The 13,814-nt window shown below is 35.6% G+C and overlaps 1 protein-coding gene across 1 annotated transcript in view; it reads left to right on the top strand.

Moving 5' to 3' along the window:
* The window catches only part of LOC124613910 (cadherin-23), a 356,576-nt gene that overhangs the window by 233,968 nt on the left and 108,794 nt on the right, over positions 1 to 13,814 (top strand). The window contains exons 19-22 of the mRNA XM_047142660.1: positions 2,138 to 2,226; positions 7,466 to 7,623; positions 11,045 to 11,226; positions 11,364 to 11,587. Coding sequence (XP_046998616.1) covers positions 2,138 to 2,226; positions 7,466 to 7,623; positions 11,045 to 11,226; positions 11,364 to 11,587 — 653 coding nt within the window. The remainder of the gene's footprint in view (positions 1 to 2,137; positions 2,227 to 7,465; positions 7,624 to 11,044; positions 11,227 to 11,363; positions 11,588 to 13,814) is intronic.

The raw sequence follows: 13,814 nt of genomic DNA, 5'->3' as shown, positions 1-13,814 counted from the left end.
TGCCAGTCTACATTTTATATCCTCTCTACTTTGACCATCATCAGTTATTTTACTCCCTAAATAGCAAAACTCCTTTACTACTTTAAGTGTCTCATTTCCTAATCTAATTCCCTCAGCATCACCCGATTTAATTTGACTACATTCCATTATCCTCGTTTTGCTTTTCTTGATGTTCATCTTATATCCTCCTTTCAAGACACTGTCCATTCCATTCAACTGCTCTTCCAAGTCCTTTGCTGTCTCTGACAGAATTACAATGTCATCGGCGAATCTCAAAGTTTTTACTTCTTCTCCATGAATTTTAATACCTACTCCGAATTTTTCTTTTGTTTCCTTTACTGCTTGCTCAATATACAGATTGAATAACATCGGGGAGAGGCTACAACCCTGTCTCACTCCTTTCCCAACCACTGCTTCCCTTTCATGCCCCTCGACTCTTATAACTGCCATCTGATTTCTGTACAAATTGTAAATAGCCTTTTGCTCCCTGTATTTTATACCTGCCACCTTCAGAATTTGAAAGAGAGTATTCCAGTTAACATTGTCAAAAGCTTTCTCTAAGTCTACAAATGCTAGAAACGTAGGTTTGCCTTTTCTTAATCGTTCTTCTAAGATAAGTCGTAAGGTTAGTATTGCCTCACGTGTTCCAACATTTCTACGGAATCCAAACTGATCTTCCCCGAGGTCCGCTTCTACCAGTTTTTCCATAGGACAGAAAAACATTAAATGTTGAGAAGCTACAAAATCACTTATTAGATAAAAAAACACAGTAATAAATCATTAGGTAGTATTTAGAAAAATCGTTACGTACACTCTGTAATATACATCCTAATATAGTTCACATCACAAGCAAACATTCAAAGTCCACATTACAAAAAAGATAAAATTACTTGTAAACACAAATTTGTGAGCAAGTAAGCATTTTTCTTCAAAAACGGTTAGTTTAAAGTATTTTGAATATTGTTAGTAATATAGAAAGGTCTTTAAGTTTTCAGTTTAATCAGGAAATACATCTTGTGTCAGTCTTATGTATTAGTTCTGTTTATGAAAAATTGTAGAGAATAAATTAGGTTTTTAGATTTACAATTTTGATTGGTTGAATCGTGTTATGAATTCAACATATCATGTTCTGTGGTATGTGAGAGGCAGATGCATTACCACTTATATTGCATGGTTATCCAAGGGGATCTAATTTAAAAATAAGTCAAGTTTGCAGTCATACTCTATAATAATTCTGTAATATTTACTACATCTTCTTTCATGAAAGAATTTTGGAAAGTAGTGTTTGATAGCCCTCCTTTAGTGGTGCTGTCAGCTATAAATTACCATTTCTATTACATAGTACAGGTACTGAATTTCCTTTGTCACTCGTGTACCTTTGATATCACTACAACTTCTTTAAACTTTTCGCTAGATTTTAAGACAGATTTTTGTCATGGAAACTGTTAAAAGCATCTTTCAGAGAAGTGTGAATTAAATTTTGATATTCTAAAAATCACTGCCCATCTATGAAATCTTTGAAGTCTGGCATGTTTTTATACTGCTTCAAGAACAATGTCTAACTCTTTTGTGTACCATGGGGGACGTTTTCTGCCTGTTATCAATTCCATTGTTAGTATCTTTTGTTTTGCTTACTGGCAAGTTCCTGACGCCATTTACTTGGTATAAAACAGCTGATTGTTGTCATTACATTTTTTTTCTGAATTTCATCCACATACTGTTAATTATTATGCCGCTAATATCAGAGGAACAGAATTTTCAACTGGTATTTTGACAATATAGGAAAAGATAGAGTGCTATTTACCATAAAGTGATGCACTATGTTGCAGAGGGGCACAGATAAAAGACACTTACACATTAGATTTCGACCACAACTTTCATCAGAAAAAAAGTGAAAACACACCATTCATACACACAAGCAAGCACACCTCATGCACACATGGCTACGAACTCCAGCATCTCAGACTAGAATGTATTACAAGTAATTTACGTAGGAAATTTAAGTTTTACAACAGCTCCTTTACAGTGTGTGTCAAAGACATTTATTCACTCAGGCAGATCTTATATTTCATCTCAAAATGCATCATGTTTTAATGATAGTTACCTGCAATACATTGTTTCTTTTTTCAATTTTCAGGAACAGAAATAGCTATCATTCAGGCAAAGGATGCTGATGCAGGCGATTTTGGAAAAGTAACTTACTTGTTGGATCGGATGTCTTCTAAGGTATTATATCCATTACTACAGCAGTTGTAGTAAGTTTACTTCATTATAAATTTGAATGAAGCATTGGACAATAACATGTTGGCACTAATAAAATGTGAAAACTACGGATGTTGCACCACTGAATGTGAAATGCAAATAGAATATTGGTGATTGCTGTTTTTTTGTTCTGTTACCATATTTCTTGACAGTGAAAACAATCTGTAAAAGATATCCAAATAATGATAAAGTTAATATCAAGAAAAAAATTATGCAATTTTTGAGAAAGTGGGAAAAGAAAATAAGAACTTGCATCAAACAATTATGCAGTAAAGAAAAAGAAGGCAGATCACATGCAGTCATCAAAAAACTATATGGCTTACATCATGAAATTCATAAAATTATTTCAAAATGAGTTATTGAGAGAGGTAGGGCCTCAAACTAGTGGTTGATTAAAACACTAAAATGCTTTATTATATGCTACTTTTTGGAAGCAATATGCCCTTTCCTTTCCTTCTTCTACTCTCTGAACTGCCCTGCCCAACCAGTCACTGAGGGTGCTGTAATTTTATGTGGCCTCTGAACCACAGTGCAGCTTGTCATTTATCACATGATGTGATGGCTGACTTATGTAGGAAATTCTTGGACCAATTTGTGATTAAACCTCAGACCTTCATATTTTTAGTATGAGATGGGCTCTGTTATGCACCAAACCACACTTAATAGGGACAGCTTTCCAGACACATTAAACTTAAATGCTTTCAATTATTTACTGTCAAAGTTTACTAGACTGATGAATCAAAAAGAATAAAAAAGTTTAAAACATGATCTCTTGCAACTTAGGACACATCTGCTCATAACCTTCACTGCTTAGTTCACAGAGTATGACATCAGTCAGCTAATTACTGAGAGAAAGTTGGGGGAAAATTTTAGAAATTGAAATACAGCTTTTTTAAAAGTCAATAGTCTATCCAGACCCCATAAGGAACAGGAAGGAAAATAACTCCTGTAAAAGTTAAACATAAGTGAGATCAAATATTTATAAGGAATAAAAATTGAGTCAAGATAGGTATTGCGATGACCAAATTGTGAGAGGCTGGAAGAAGAAAATGTAAAAACACTCCAAGTATGAATATTAGCTGTAAGTCTTGTAACTTAGGTAGAGACACACAGTGAAAACCTCTTTCGTCAGAGATCATAAACATTGAGAAACCAATGATTTCTTGCACACTGACTGAGAACTGGAACTAAAAAGTGATGTAGTCACACATTCTCTATAAGTAAACAGCCTGAAATTCCATATTTAGTGGCCCTCAAATGGCTAGCAAGACAGTGTTCAGCAAGTTCAAGACAACCAACAACAGCTGCCTTGGATTGACAAGCCTACAGCAGATGCTATGTAAATGAGCAGTCAAGACTTGATTAACATCGTGCACTAAGCATGACTTGGAAAGCTTGCCTGTACATACCTCTGGGCTATGGTTATTAGTTTCCAACATATATTTGTCTACAGGTGCCTATGCCTGTGCATCACCTACATTGTAATGAGTACTCGAACCTATTCGATTAGAACAATAATATCTGACACCTCCATGGTGTATGGTCTGTTGTACCATGCATTACTGTATATACCTGTTTTGTTTGTGAGAGTTGTGTTTGCAGGTGTGTGTGTGTGTGTGTGTGTGTGTGTGTGTGTGTGTGTGTGCGTATGTGTGTGTGTGGTGTTTATTTTTCACAAAGGCCTTGATGGCCAGCAGCTTATTTTTTGACAGTCTTTTTGTTGTGCCTCTGCGACTCAGGATCTCTGCTATATGGTGATTAACAACTATCCTTTTCATGATTTGTTTCTTAACTAAGTTAAACGTCAGGGTGGCCATTTGCTCTGGCAATTGATTGGAGAATCTAGTAGGCCTCATCTATGCTTGTATAAAACTAATACTTATGTTCTTCTGCATGTTCCCAGCTAACACTTGAAGGAGCAATAAGAAGCAGACCAATAAGCCAACCCAGGGTCTCAGTTCTCCTATCATCTCCTTACCTATCTCATTAACCTAAAGTCCAAGTTATTCTGTAATGTCTCCCTCCACAGAGACCTTAAAAATCCCAGGTTGACACCATTGCTGTTTCACTCCTGTATGCAGTTGCCCATGTGCCAACAAATCGATGACCAAAAATGCCGCTTCACCTCTGATCTGACTGTGCTTCTAAACTAGTTATGTCACAACATAAGTCAGGTCACAATAGTATGCACTATGGAAATAGATGAAATGAAGTTCTTGCAGTTAGTAACCGGAGAAAGACCATGGACAGCAAGAATATGGTATAAATAGGTTGTATTAATTCTTTTCTTCTCTCTGGACCCGCATTCAAGAGGACGATGGTTTAAATCCACACCTGATCATTCTTTAAATTGCCACAGGCAGATGCTGGAACAGTTCTTTTGAAAGAACATGGCCAATTTCCTCCCCCAGCCTTAAAACAGTCTAAGCTTGTGTTCTGTCTCTAATGATCTAATTGTGTATGGAGCATTAAACCCCAATCTTGCTTCTTTCCTTTTTCCTTCTCTCTTAAGATAGATCTCAGACAGCTAAATACTTGACACAAAAGAGGGAGGAAATTTTTTATATTACTGTTCACTGAAATATAGGTTGATAGTGGATACAGCGACATGGAAAATTTTATAAACTTAACAAAATGCAGGCAGTTATCCTGTGGGCACAGAATATCGTCGATAAATTTGAAACTTACAAGAATAACAAAAATTCCAGTTTGGAAACGATAAATAAAAGCTAGGAATGTCAACTACTCACCTCTGGATAAGTGATGTGTGGTGCATGAGCACACTTAACAGCATAGCTTCTGATTTGGCGTGATTGGGTGTGTGTGCGTGGGTGTGTGTGCAGTTGAGAGAGAGAGAGAGAGAGAGAGAGAGAGAGAGAGAGAGAGAGAGAGAGAGAGAGCACTCATATAAAAAGAGACAGGCAGCTCAAAAGCTAGTGAAGTTAATGTGCAGTTACATGTGTCACTGACATTTGTCATTTGCATAGTTCTCAGACTGAAAGAGAATATTCTTACATGTGGGCATATCGAAATACAGATCAACACAGAACCCACTGTGAGGAACATCTTTTGTGGGCTGCATTAAAAATTAACTACTCCTAACCTATTGTATATTATTTGGTCTTAAAAAGGCTATTACAATTAGCAGAGAAGCTGTTATTTTGGAACTTGCTGTGTCTTTGAATTTATAGTAACTAGTTGTTGTTTTTCTCAAAAGATAACTGGTGAGAATGGTGACTTCTTTATAATATGTGATCCACCCCCCCCCCCCCCCCCCCCCAGTTTTTAAAGAATGCAACACCAATACCTAAAACAACTTCAGACATCTGATTACTTTGCAAATGAGTTAATATGTTAAATATTTGATGTTAGAAAGCAAGTGAGAGAAGTTTAGAAAAGATCTGAAATTATGTTTAAAGTTTGTTGGAAGTCACTAAGTGCTCCCACTCTCGAATGGTGGATAAATATAATCTGTGTGATTTGTGTGCTGTGAGTTACACTGCCTGAAGACGTACACAATTACTAACTGTAATACTTGTCTTATTCTGTTAAACCTCTATAAGATTATACTTCTTTATGAGTAGCTTATAACAGAATTTTAAATTCCATTAGTAATTATATAAATTACTAAAAATTAAATTTTTGTTGCCCCTAGAAGCTGTTAGGTAAACAACCTGCAATTCGGACTATTCATCATGAACTGGGTTAGCCGTTTTGTTGTATAGTTGAGTACTAGGAGTAATTATTGTAACAAAGGGAGTTTCAGTTATTGTATCCAGATAATGAGGCAATTTGTAGGAGGACTTGCTTTTGTGGTTTGTCCTTAATTTATTTTAAATTAAGTCTCTTGTGAACTTCTTGGCTTGTCTGTAGCCAAGCTGTAATAGATCAACAGACAGATGGTTGCTCTGAACCAACAGATGAAGACAGTTATCTAGAAAATTGTTTCTTGTGTTGTATTATGATTGAAATGATATTTACTTTTATCATTGTCTCATAAACTCCCTTAAGGAATACACATACTGGGAAATGAGAATAGCCACGCGGTTTGAGGCGCCGTATCACGGATTGCGTGGCTCCTCCCGCCGGAGGTTCAAGTCCACCCTCGGGCATGTGTGTGTGTGTGTGTGTGTGTGTGTGTGTGTGTGTGTGTGTGTGTGTGTGTGTTTGTGTGTGTGTGTGTGTATTGTGTTGTTCTTAGCATAACTTACTTTAAATTAGTTTAAGTAGTGTGTAAGCCAAGGGACTAATGACGGCAGCCATTTGGCCCCTTAGGAATTCACACAAATTTTTGTGGAAGTGAGAATAAAAATTCAGTCTCTGATGAAGTGCATGAAACATGTGGAGTTATCCACTTTATACCATGTTCTTACTGCCCACTTTTTCCTTAAAAATATGTTGTTGATTTTTGCTGCGGTACTCCAAGACATAATTCCAACACATAACAAAGGGGGAAAGTGTGAAAAATAAGCTATACCATAGAGCAGCAGTGGCGTTGACTGGGAGATAACTACCAGTTCCCTGCTCTGTGTTTTCTTCTTTACATGCCAATGAAAAATCTTTCCTTCTGCCTGTGCCTCCTCTCTCAATCTAATCTTACCATCTGCTCTTATCTCTCCATTTTAGAGTGGAATTCCTATTGCATTATCAATGTTGATGCCTTTGCTTTTAATTTCAGAAAATATCATTTTGAGTGTTATTTATTTTTGCTGAATCTGTTTCTGGAGTTACCATTTCTTTTTCAATTTGTTCACATTTTTCCTACAGCCATTCATGTCAGCTAGCTTCCACTTGCTATTGATTTCATTCCTAAGTGACTGACATGGCTATCTTCATTATTATTCATTATATGAAACAACATAGAGTTTATTTCTCACATATTTAAAGTTATAAATTGTAAATAATCTTTTGCTCTTGTTTTTTTTAGTTAGTTTGGTTGGATTCTGTGTTTTGGGATTGTGCATTTGTTAATTAATAAAATTCTACACAATATTTTAAATAACTTTTTTTTTAAATTTTCTAGTTTTTTTGCTAACAGTTGCATTAATGGCTAATATAAACCATGTCAAATCAATGACAGTGTAAATAAAAGTCTGTGTATTCTTGGTTTGTTTTTATTTTTGTGGATTGTAATATTTCTCTTGTTTTTCCCAAAATTTAATCATAATATAAAGTTTTACAAATAACATTTCTTTTCGTTTAGGGAAAGTTCCAGATTCACCCTGACAATGGTATTTTGAATGTATCAGACAAACTGGACCGTGAACAGCAGAGTAGCTACATGTTAATTATTGAAGCTTGGGATAATTATCAGTTTGGATACTCTAGTGGAGAAAGTAGAAATGCATTCAAACAAATTGGGTAAAAACACTTTCATATTGTATATTTTTCTCATGTACAACACCTATCAAGTTTGTTAGAGATTAGCATTTGTAAATGGTTTATTCATTAAAAACAGTTACGAGAAACAGTCTTGCAGCTTGAGGCTGTAAAACTGCAAAAGTATTCTGGTAAAATTTAACTGCAGAACATATGCATACTATTGCTGTGTACCATGCTTCATCTATAATGAAAGTAGTCATGTGCTCCAAAACAATCAAGTATTCCTTACACTGTTTGTGTAAATGATATATTACCACTGTATAGGTGCATATTCCTTATCTCTGAGTGTTGTTACTGTTCAGATTATCTCAGGGTAATAATTTAAGCTGAAGAGTCATACCTTTAAACTCCTATCAATTGCTGGTTTCTTTACACACAGTTTTTATGTGGTGTTTACTAGTAACGCATGACTATAAAATCAACTATATTAGTAATATCATAATGCTATTAATTTGTTAAGATGGTAAGTCACACAATAGACATTACACTGCAGTAAATTAACAGATACAAAGCACTGTAATGTACATTGTTTTTGATAGCGAAAACTAAAGGCCAAGTGTTGCACTTTTTGCTAATCTAAGAATATGAGTCAACTTTTATTCTGACAAATAGATCAATAACTGTAAACAATGACTGATGAAAAAGAAAGCAGAAAGTGAATGTTTTTTACCACTCTTCTTTACTCAAATATTTTTACAGAAAATGCTTAAAATTTCTGTGACCTGTACTACAAAGCTGTCATCCTCAAAGAAAAGATTGGTTCACTGTTTTGAAAATGCGTGACATATTGCAAAAGGTTGTTATATCCTCAAAAATTTTAGTGGCCTGCTCTTCACAGGCAATTACTTGCACACCATCATTGACTGGCTACCATTTTATGGCAATATTTCTGGAATGGTGCCTTTCTGATTTATGGTTATTTGGCAAATTGAGTAATTTTGCAACTTCATTATCACTGAGGAGGAGGAGATTAGTGTTTAACATCCTGTCGACAATGAGATCATTACAGATGGAGCACAAGCTTGCATTAGGGAAGGATGGAGAAGGAAAGTGGCTGTGCCCTTTTCAAGGAACCTTCCTGGCATTTTCCTTAAGTGATTTAGGGAAATCACAAGAAACCTAAATCAGGATGGCCAGACATGGGTTTGAAACATTGACCTTCCAAATGTGAGTCTGGTATACTAACCACTGCACTTCAACAGTATTAATCACCAAGATGAATATACAGGCCTATTTTTTTCTTTTCTTTTTTCTTCATTCAATGGGAGCTTTGTATAATTCTACTAATAAAACTCTTTCATATGTCTGAGCAGTACCTACAGTGTAAAAATTAGGTCACAAATGTTTCTAATTAATTTTTTCCAACATAGCAGATTTCTATGAGACAAAAGACATTGGTTAAACTCTCTTATAGATCCAAAAAGAAATTAAAAAGTAAAAATACATTGAATATATGCACTCTTTTTTTTCTAAAACAAAGTTTGAGGGTACTTCGACATTGTATATAATGCAGAGAAAATTACTTATAACTGAAGCATGGGATACCACCCTTCTGCTTTTAGCCATGATGGTATCGGACTCTTCAGTTGACTTTACTGCTCAAATGAAGCAAGCGATACCAAGAAACACCCAAACATACAAGAGAATGTGGTATCAAACACTTAAGTTTACATCACCTCAAATGAAGCATGCGATTCCCCTCATCCCCTGAACAATAAAAGAAAATGGTATCGTACAGTTCAGTTGACCTATAATACACCTCAAATGAAACAAGTGAGTCCAATCAACCCTCCGACATACAAAACAAGCACAAGGAAATATTACTGAACACATATTTTAACTATAAAACACTACTAAAAGACACAATACAACAAAAACCGTTCACACCTATCATCAACAACAATAGAAACTACACTACAAAAATCTTTTGTAACCTTGTTTGGCTCCCAAAATGGCATAGATGATGGGTGGTATCCTGTGCTTCAACTGACCCAATTTTTAATACAGCTGAAAATTTATTTAACTATAAAACTACAGTTTAACTTACATTAATAGCATTTCAACAGTTTCCAATCTGACTTCAGTTCATGGCTGCTGTAGTCTTCATGCCTTCTTACTTTACTCTTGCTGTCAGTAGCAAGATGTTTCCTTTCATGAACCAAGAGTGTACATGGTCCATGGGCTGGAACAACATCAGTGGAGGACCAACCAACTTTATGAACATCAGGTTGCTGACTGTGGAAAGATAAAATGAAGCTCTTCTTGGCGAGACGATCAGATTCATTTGGGAAAACCCATCTTCACATTTACTCATTGATATAGGAACACATTTCAGTGCATTCTGAAGAGGAAGGAGGGATGCTGGAATTTTCTTCTCGATCAAATATTCCTGAAATCCTCTACATATTTTTCTCTCTGGAAGAGCAAAATGACAAGATAAAGTTTTGATATTCGTTTCACCATATGTTATTCCAGGATTGTTAGGTCAATTTGACAAGTCCAAAACTTTCGCACATTCAGAGATAGCAATATGATATCGTAAAAAACTTACTTTGTCGACAAAAAAGCTTAGGGGTACGCATCCCCCAGCGTTCCCCCAGAAAAGCAGCACTGAATATATGCACTTTTATGTGGTTATTATGGCCATTTGAATGGCGCATCACCTGAAAGTTTATGTAACTCTGTTGAGACTGGCAAAAAATCAGATATTGTTTGTCTTAGTTGCATTAGTAGTAATTTCCATGGAGAATGGCATAAACATTCAGGTGCTGTTCTTTTCAAATGGCTGCAACAACAGCACAAAAATCACCATATTCAATACATTTTCCCTTTTTATCTAAAAAAAGAGTTACATTACTGACTTTGTCTCATAGAAATGCGCTAATATTCTGAAAAGAAACCACAATTCCATAAAAAAAATTGATTCCTGTAACTTGGTTATTAACAAAATTGTGAAAATGTGCTGGTTTCTGTATGTAGACAAGGGCACTATTCTTGTGTGTGTGTGTGTGTGTGTGTGTGTGTGTGTGTGTGTGTGTGTGTGTTTGGTTGTATACTAGAGACACTGAGTGTGCACATCAAAAAGGTTGGGAACATTTCTGAGGTTTTGGACAGTCACCTGCTTCACAAGTAAAAAATGACATGCACTGGCTACTTTACCTTAGCAAGATACGCCTAATGTAGCCACACATGTGTATTTTTTTGTAAACAGACTCTGAATAATGTCATTGTAGTCAGAAATATATTTTCTGTCTTCTTTCTGTGCCTGTCACCTATCCAAGCCCTCAACTGTACAGTGAGTGATTTTGTTTATTACACCCATTGTTAGTTTTCCAGTTTACAGTTTCATTTGAATAGTAGCCTCTACAATGTTTTAATATGTTCTTTTTTATTATTATAGGGTTACAGTCATTGATGTAAATGATGAATCACCAATATTTGAGCCAGTTTATGGCTGCATAATAATTACAGAATTTCATGAAGTCCATGAAGTGGTAACATTAATAAAGGCGTCTGATGCAGATGACCCAGACACTCCAAATGGAAAAATTCATTTCTCTATTACATCTGGAAATGCAAAAGGTAGATATTTTCTGTCTATTTATACTTCATTTACTTCCATGAAATGAAATTTGATAATGGTTGCAAATACTAACAATATTTAATATTTAAACATTAATATTAATGGTACAAATGAATATTATCTCTTCTTTTCACAGGCTTATTTGCCATAGAGAATCTGGATTTTTTAACAGGGAGAATAATAACATTAAAACCTCTGAAAGGATTGTATGGAAATTATAGCTTAAGGATACAAGCAAAAGATCTTGGTACACCTCCAAATATTGCTGTAATGAATATTAGTATTTGTGTAACTGATTTCAATGACAATGCTCCAGTGTTTGTGAATCCATCCCAGAATGTAACAGTTAGAGTACCTGAGGTAAGTAGTACTAATATGCGACTAAATTGTACATACATCCTATGATCTGGAGTTAAAATAACAATATTCAAAAATTGAGACATTTCACTTATAAGGATCACTTGAGTATTGGTGTCAGTGTCTGAGTTAAGTGGCATGAACAACTTTGCTATTGGCAGTACCAAAGTTTTATCCTTCCAACAATATTTATCAGTTTACTACCATAGTTTAAACATATTTTTACATGTGGTAAGGAGAGGTAGAGTAAGTGTCTGTTCTAATGAGCAGGAAAAGTGAGATCCTTATGATACTTAACAATTTCTGGCAACAAAAATGTACATGTGCAGTATTAAGATCAAAGGTGACTAGGACTGAGACATTTGTTCTAACTAAAATGATTTAATTTAAAGTTAAAAAGTGATTGAAGATGACGGGCTCTCTATATGTTCAATAGAGATACCTATTCTTAAAATGATTGAAAAAATTGGAAATATGGTTGTCCAAATACACTAAAGTTTTGTAAGGCAGTGGGTGACTTATTGAAGAACACAGAGATTGCATGAAACACTGCATGTGTGAACAGTAACTGCCACCTCCATGCTCACATTCACAAATGTCTGGAAGGCTAGGGTCAACTACACTTACATCTAATCCCTACAAACCACCGTGAAATGCATGGCAGAGGTTACTTCTCCAACGATTATTTATTACGGCCTCTCATTACAGTCACATGTATGGTGCAGGAAGAATGATTGCTTGAATGTCTCTGTGCAAGCTGCAATTAGCGTAATATTGTCTTTGAAATCTCTGTGGGAGTGTTAGGTAGGAGTTGAGTACATTCCTAGATTCCTCACTTGGTTCTTGAAACTTTGAAAGTAAGCTGTCATGGGATAGTTTGCATCTATCTTCAAGCAACTGGCCATTCAGTTCTTTATTTATTTTTATTTTTTTTCACAGTATCTCTGAGACACGTTCCTAGGAGTCAAAGAAAGCTATGACCATTCTTGCTACTCTTCTTTGTACACATTCAATATCGCCTGAATGAACAACATGTATACCATAAGCTATTGCAAAACGTCTGTGCTGGAAACTTAGGGTACCGGGGAAAAACCTTAATTTACAATCACTGGGCTAGAGAATGCAGTGTCATATGAAAAACAGTTCCATGAGAAGCAGAATAATAGGTGAAGTGGTAAGAATAAATGTTTTAAGACTGGGAAAATAACAAACATTTCAAATAATCTAAAATGATATTGTTACTCACAAAGGGTGATGGTGACAAACTTGAATTTCTACCACACAGGTAATGTGGTACATCTTTAAAAACTTCCCTGAGTATGAGCTGATTCATTTGGTGACTGGACTTCAGTCAAATTGTTTAACGTGTAGGATTTCACAGTGTTTACAAGTTTTGCTGTTTCTGGCAACATGAATATGGTTATCATCTAAAGCCTCCAATGACTGCCTGCACTTTCTTCATCAGGGACAAACTAATCATCGTGGAAGACTTAGTGACCATGTAACCACACTTCTCTGACTTTTCTACACTGCACAGTGAATTTTATACTTAAATCCCTCACTTTACCATGAGGTGCCTGCTTAATCTTGTAGGACAAGTTTTCCTTTTACCATCTGGGAATCTGAATCCAAAATTCTGTCAGCCTGCTATCACACCCATGCCAAATCACTCTGTGTTCCAGTTGACCTTATGGAATGATCCAGAACTTGAAACTGACATTACCTCTCCTTAACTGTAGGTAAGTCGTCCTCTAACACTCCCATAATTTCTAATTCTGGATAAACTGGAAAGAGCAATGCATATACTGTGTGCAACAGCATCTTTGCCTTGATCCAGGAAATGTGCTGTGATAGTTCACATAACTGTTAAACAACTACAAAAGTTGCCTACACATTTTGATTTGAGCTGCAGTCTAATGTACAGTTCTGAAGGTCTGTGAGCAATAATTGCAGTTGCAGACACATTTGGGCTATGCCTGGAGATGACAGTGGCCATGTGTGTTTGTCTATGTGTGTGTGTGAGAGGGAGAGAGAGAGAGAGAGAGAGAGAGAGAGAGAGAGAGAGAGAGAAGGTTGAAAGACTTTGGGCAAAAGCTGAATATTTCTAGCATTATTTTTCATTGTGCCTGTCTACAATTCAATACCTCCTTTGTTTAGTGAGTAGCAATCTGTCCTTTGCATATTGTTGTTATTCCATACTGGACTTTCCATTGTTCAATTGTAGATAAAA

This window comes from Schistocerca americana, chromosome 4 (assembly GCF_021461395.2).
Source record: "Schistocerca americana isolate TAMUIC-IGC-003095 chromosome 4, iqSchAmer2.1, whole genome shotgun sequence".
Classification (NCBI taxonomy): Eukaryota; Metazoa; Arthropoda; class Insecta; order Orthoptera; family Acrididae; genus Schistocerca; species Schistocerca americana.
Note: the sequence above shows the minus strand (reverse complement) of the source record. Positions and strands in the feature narration are given on the sequence as shown.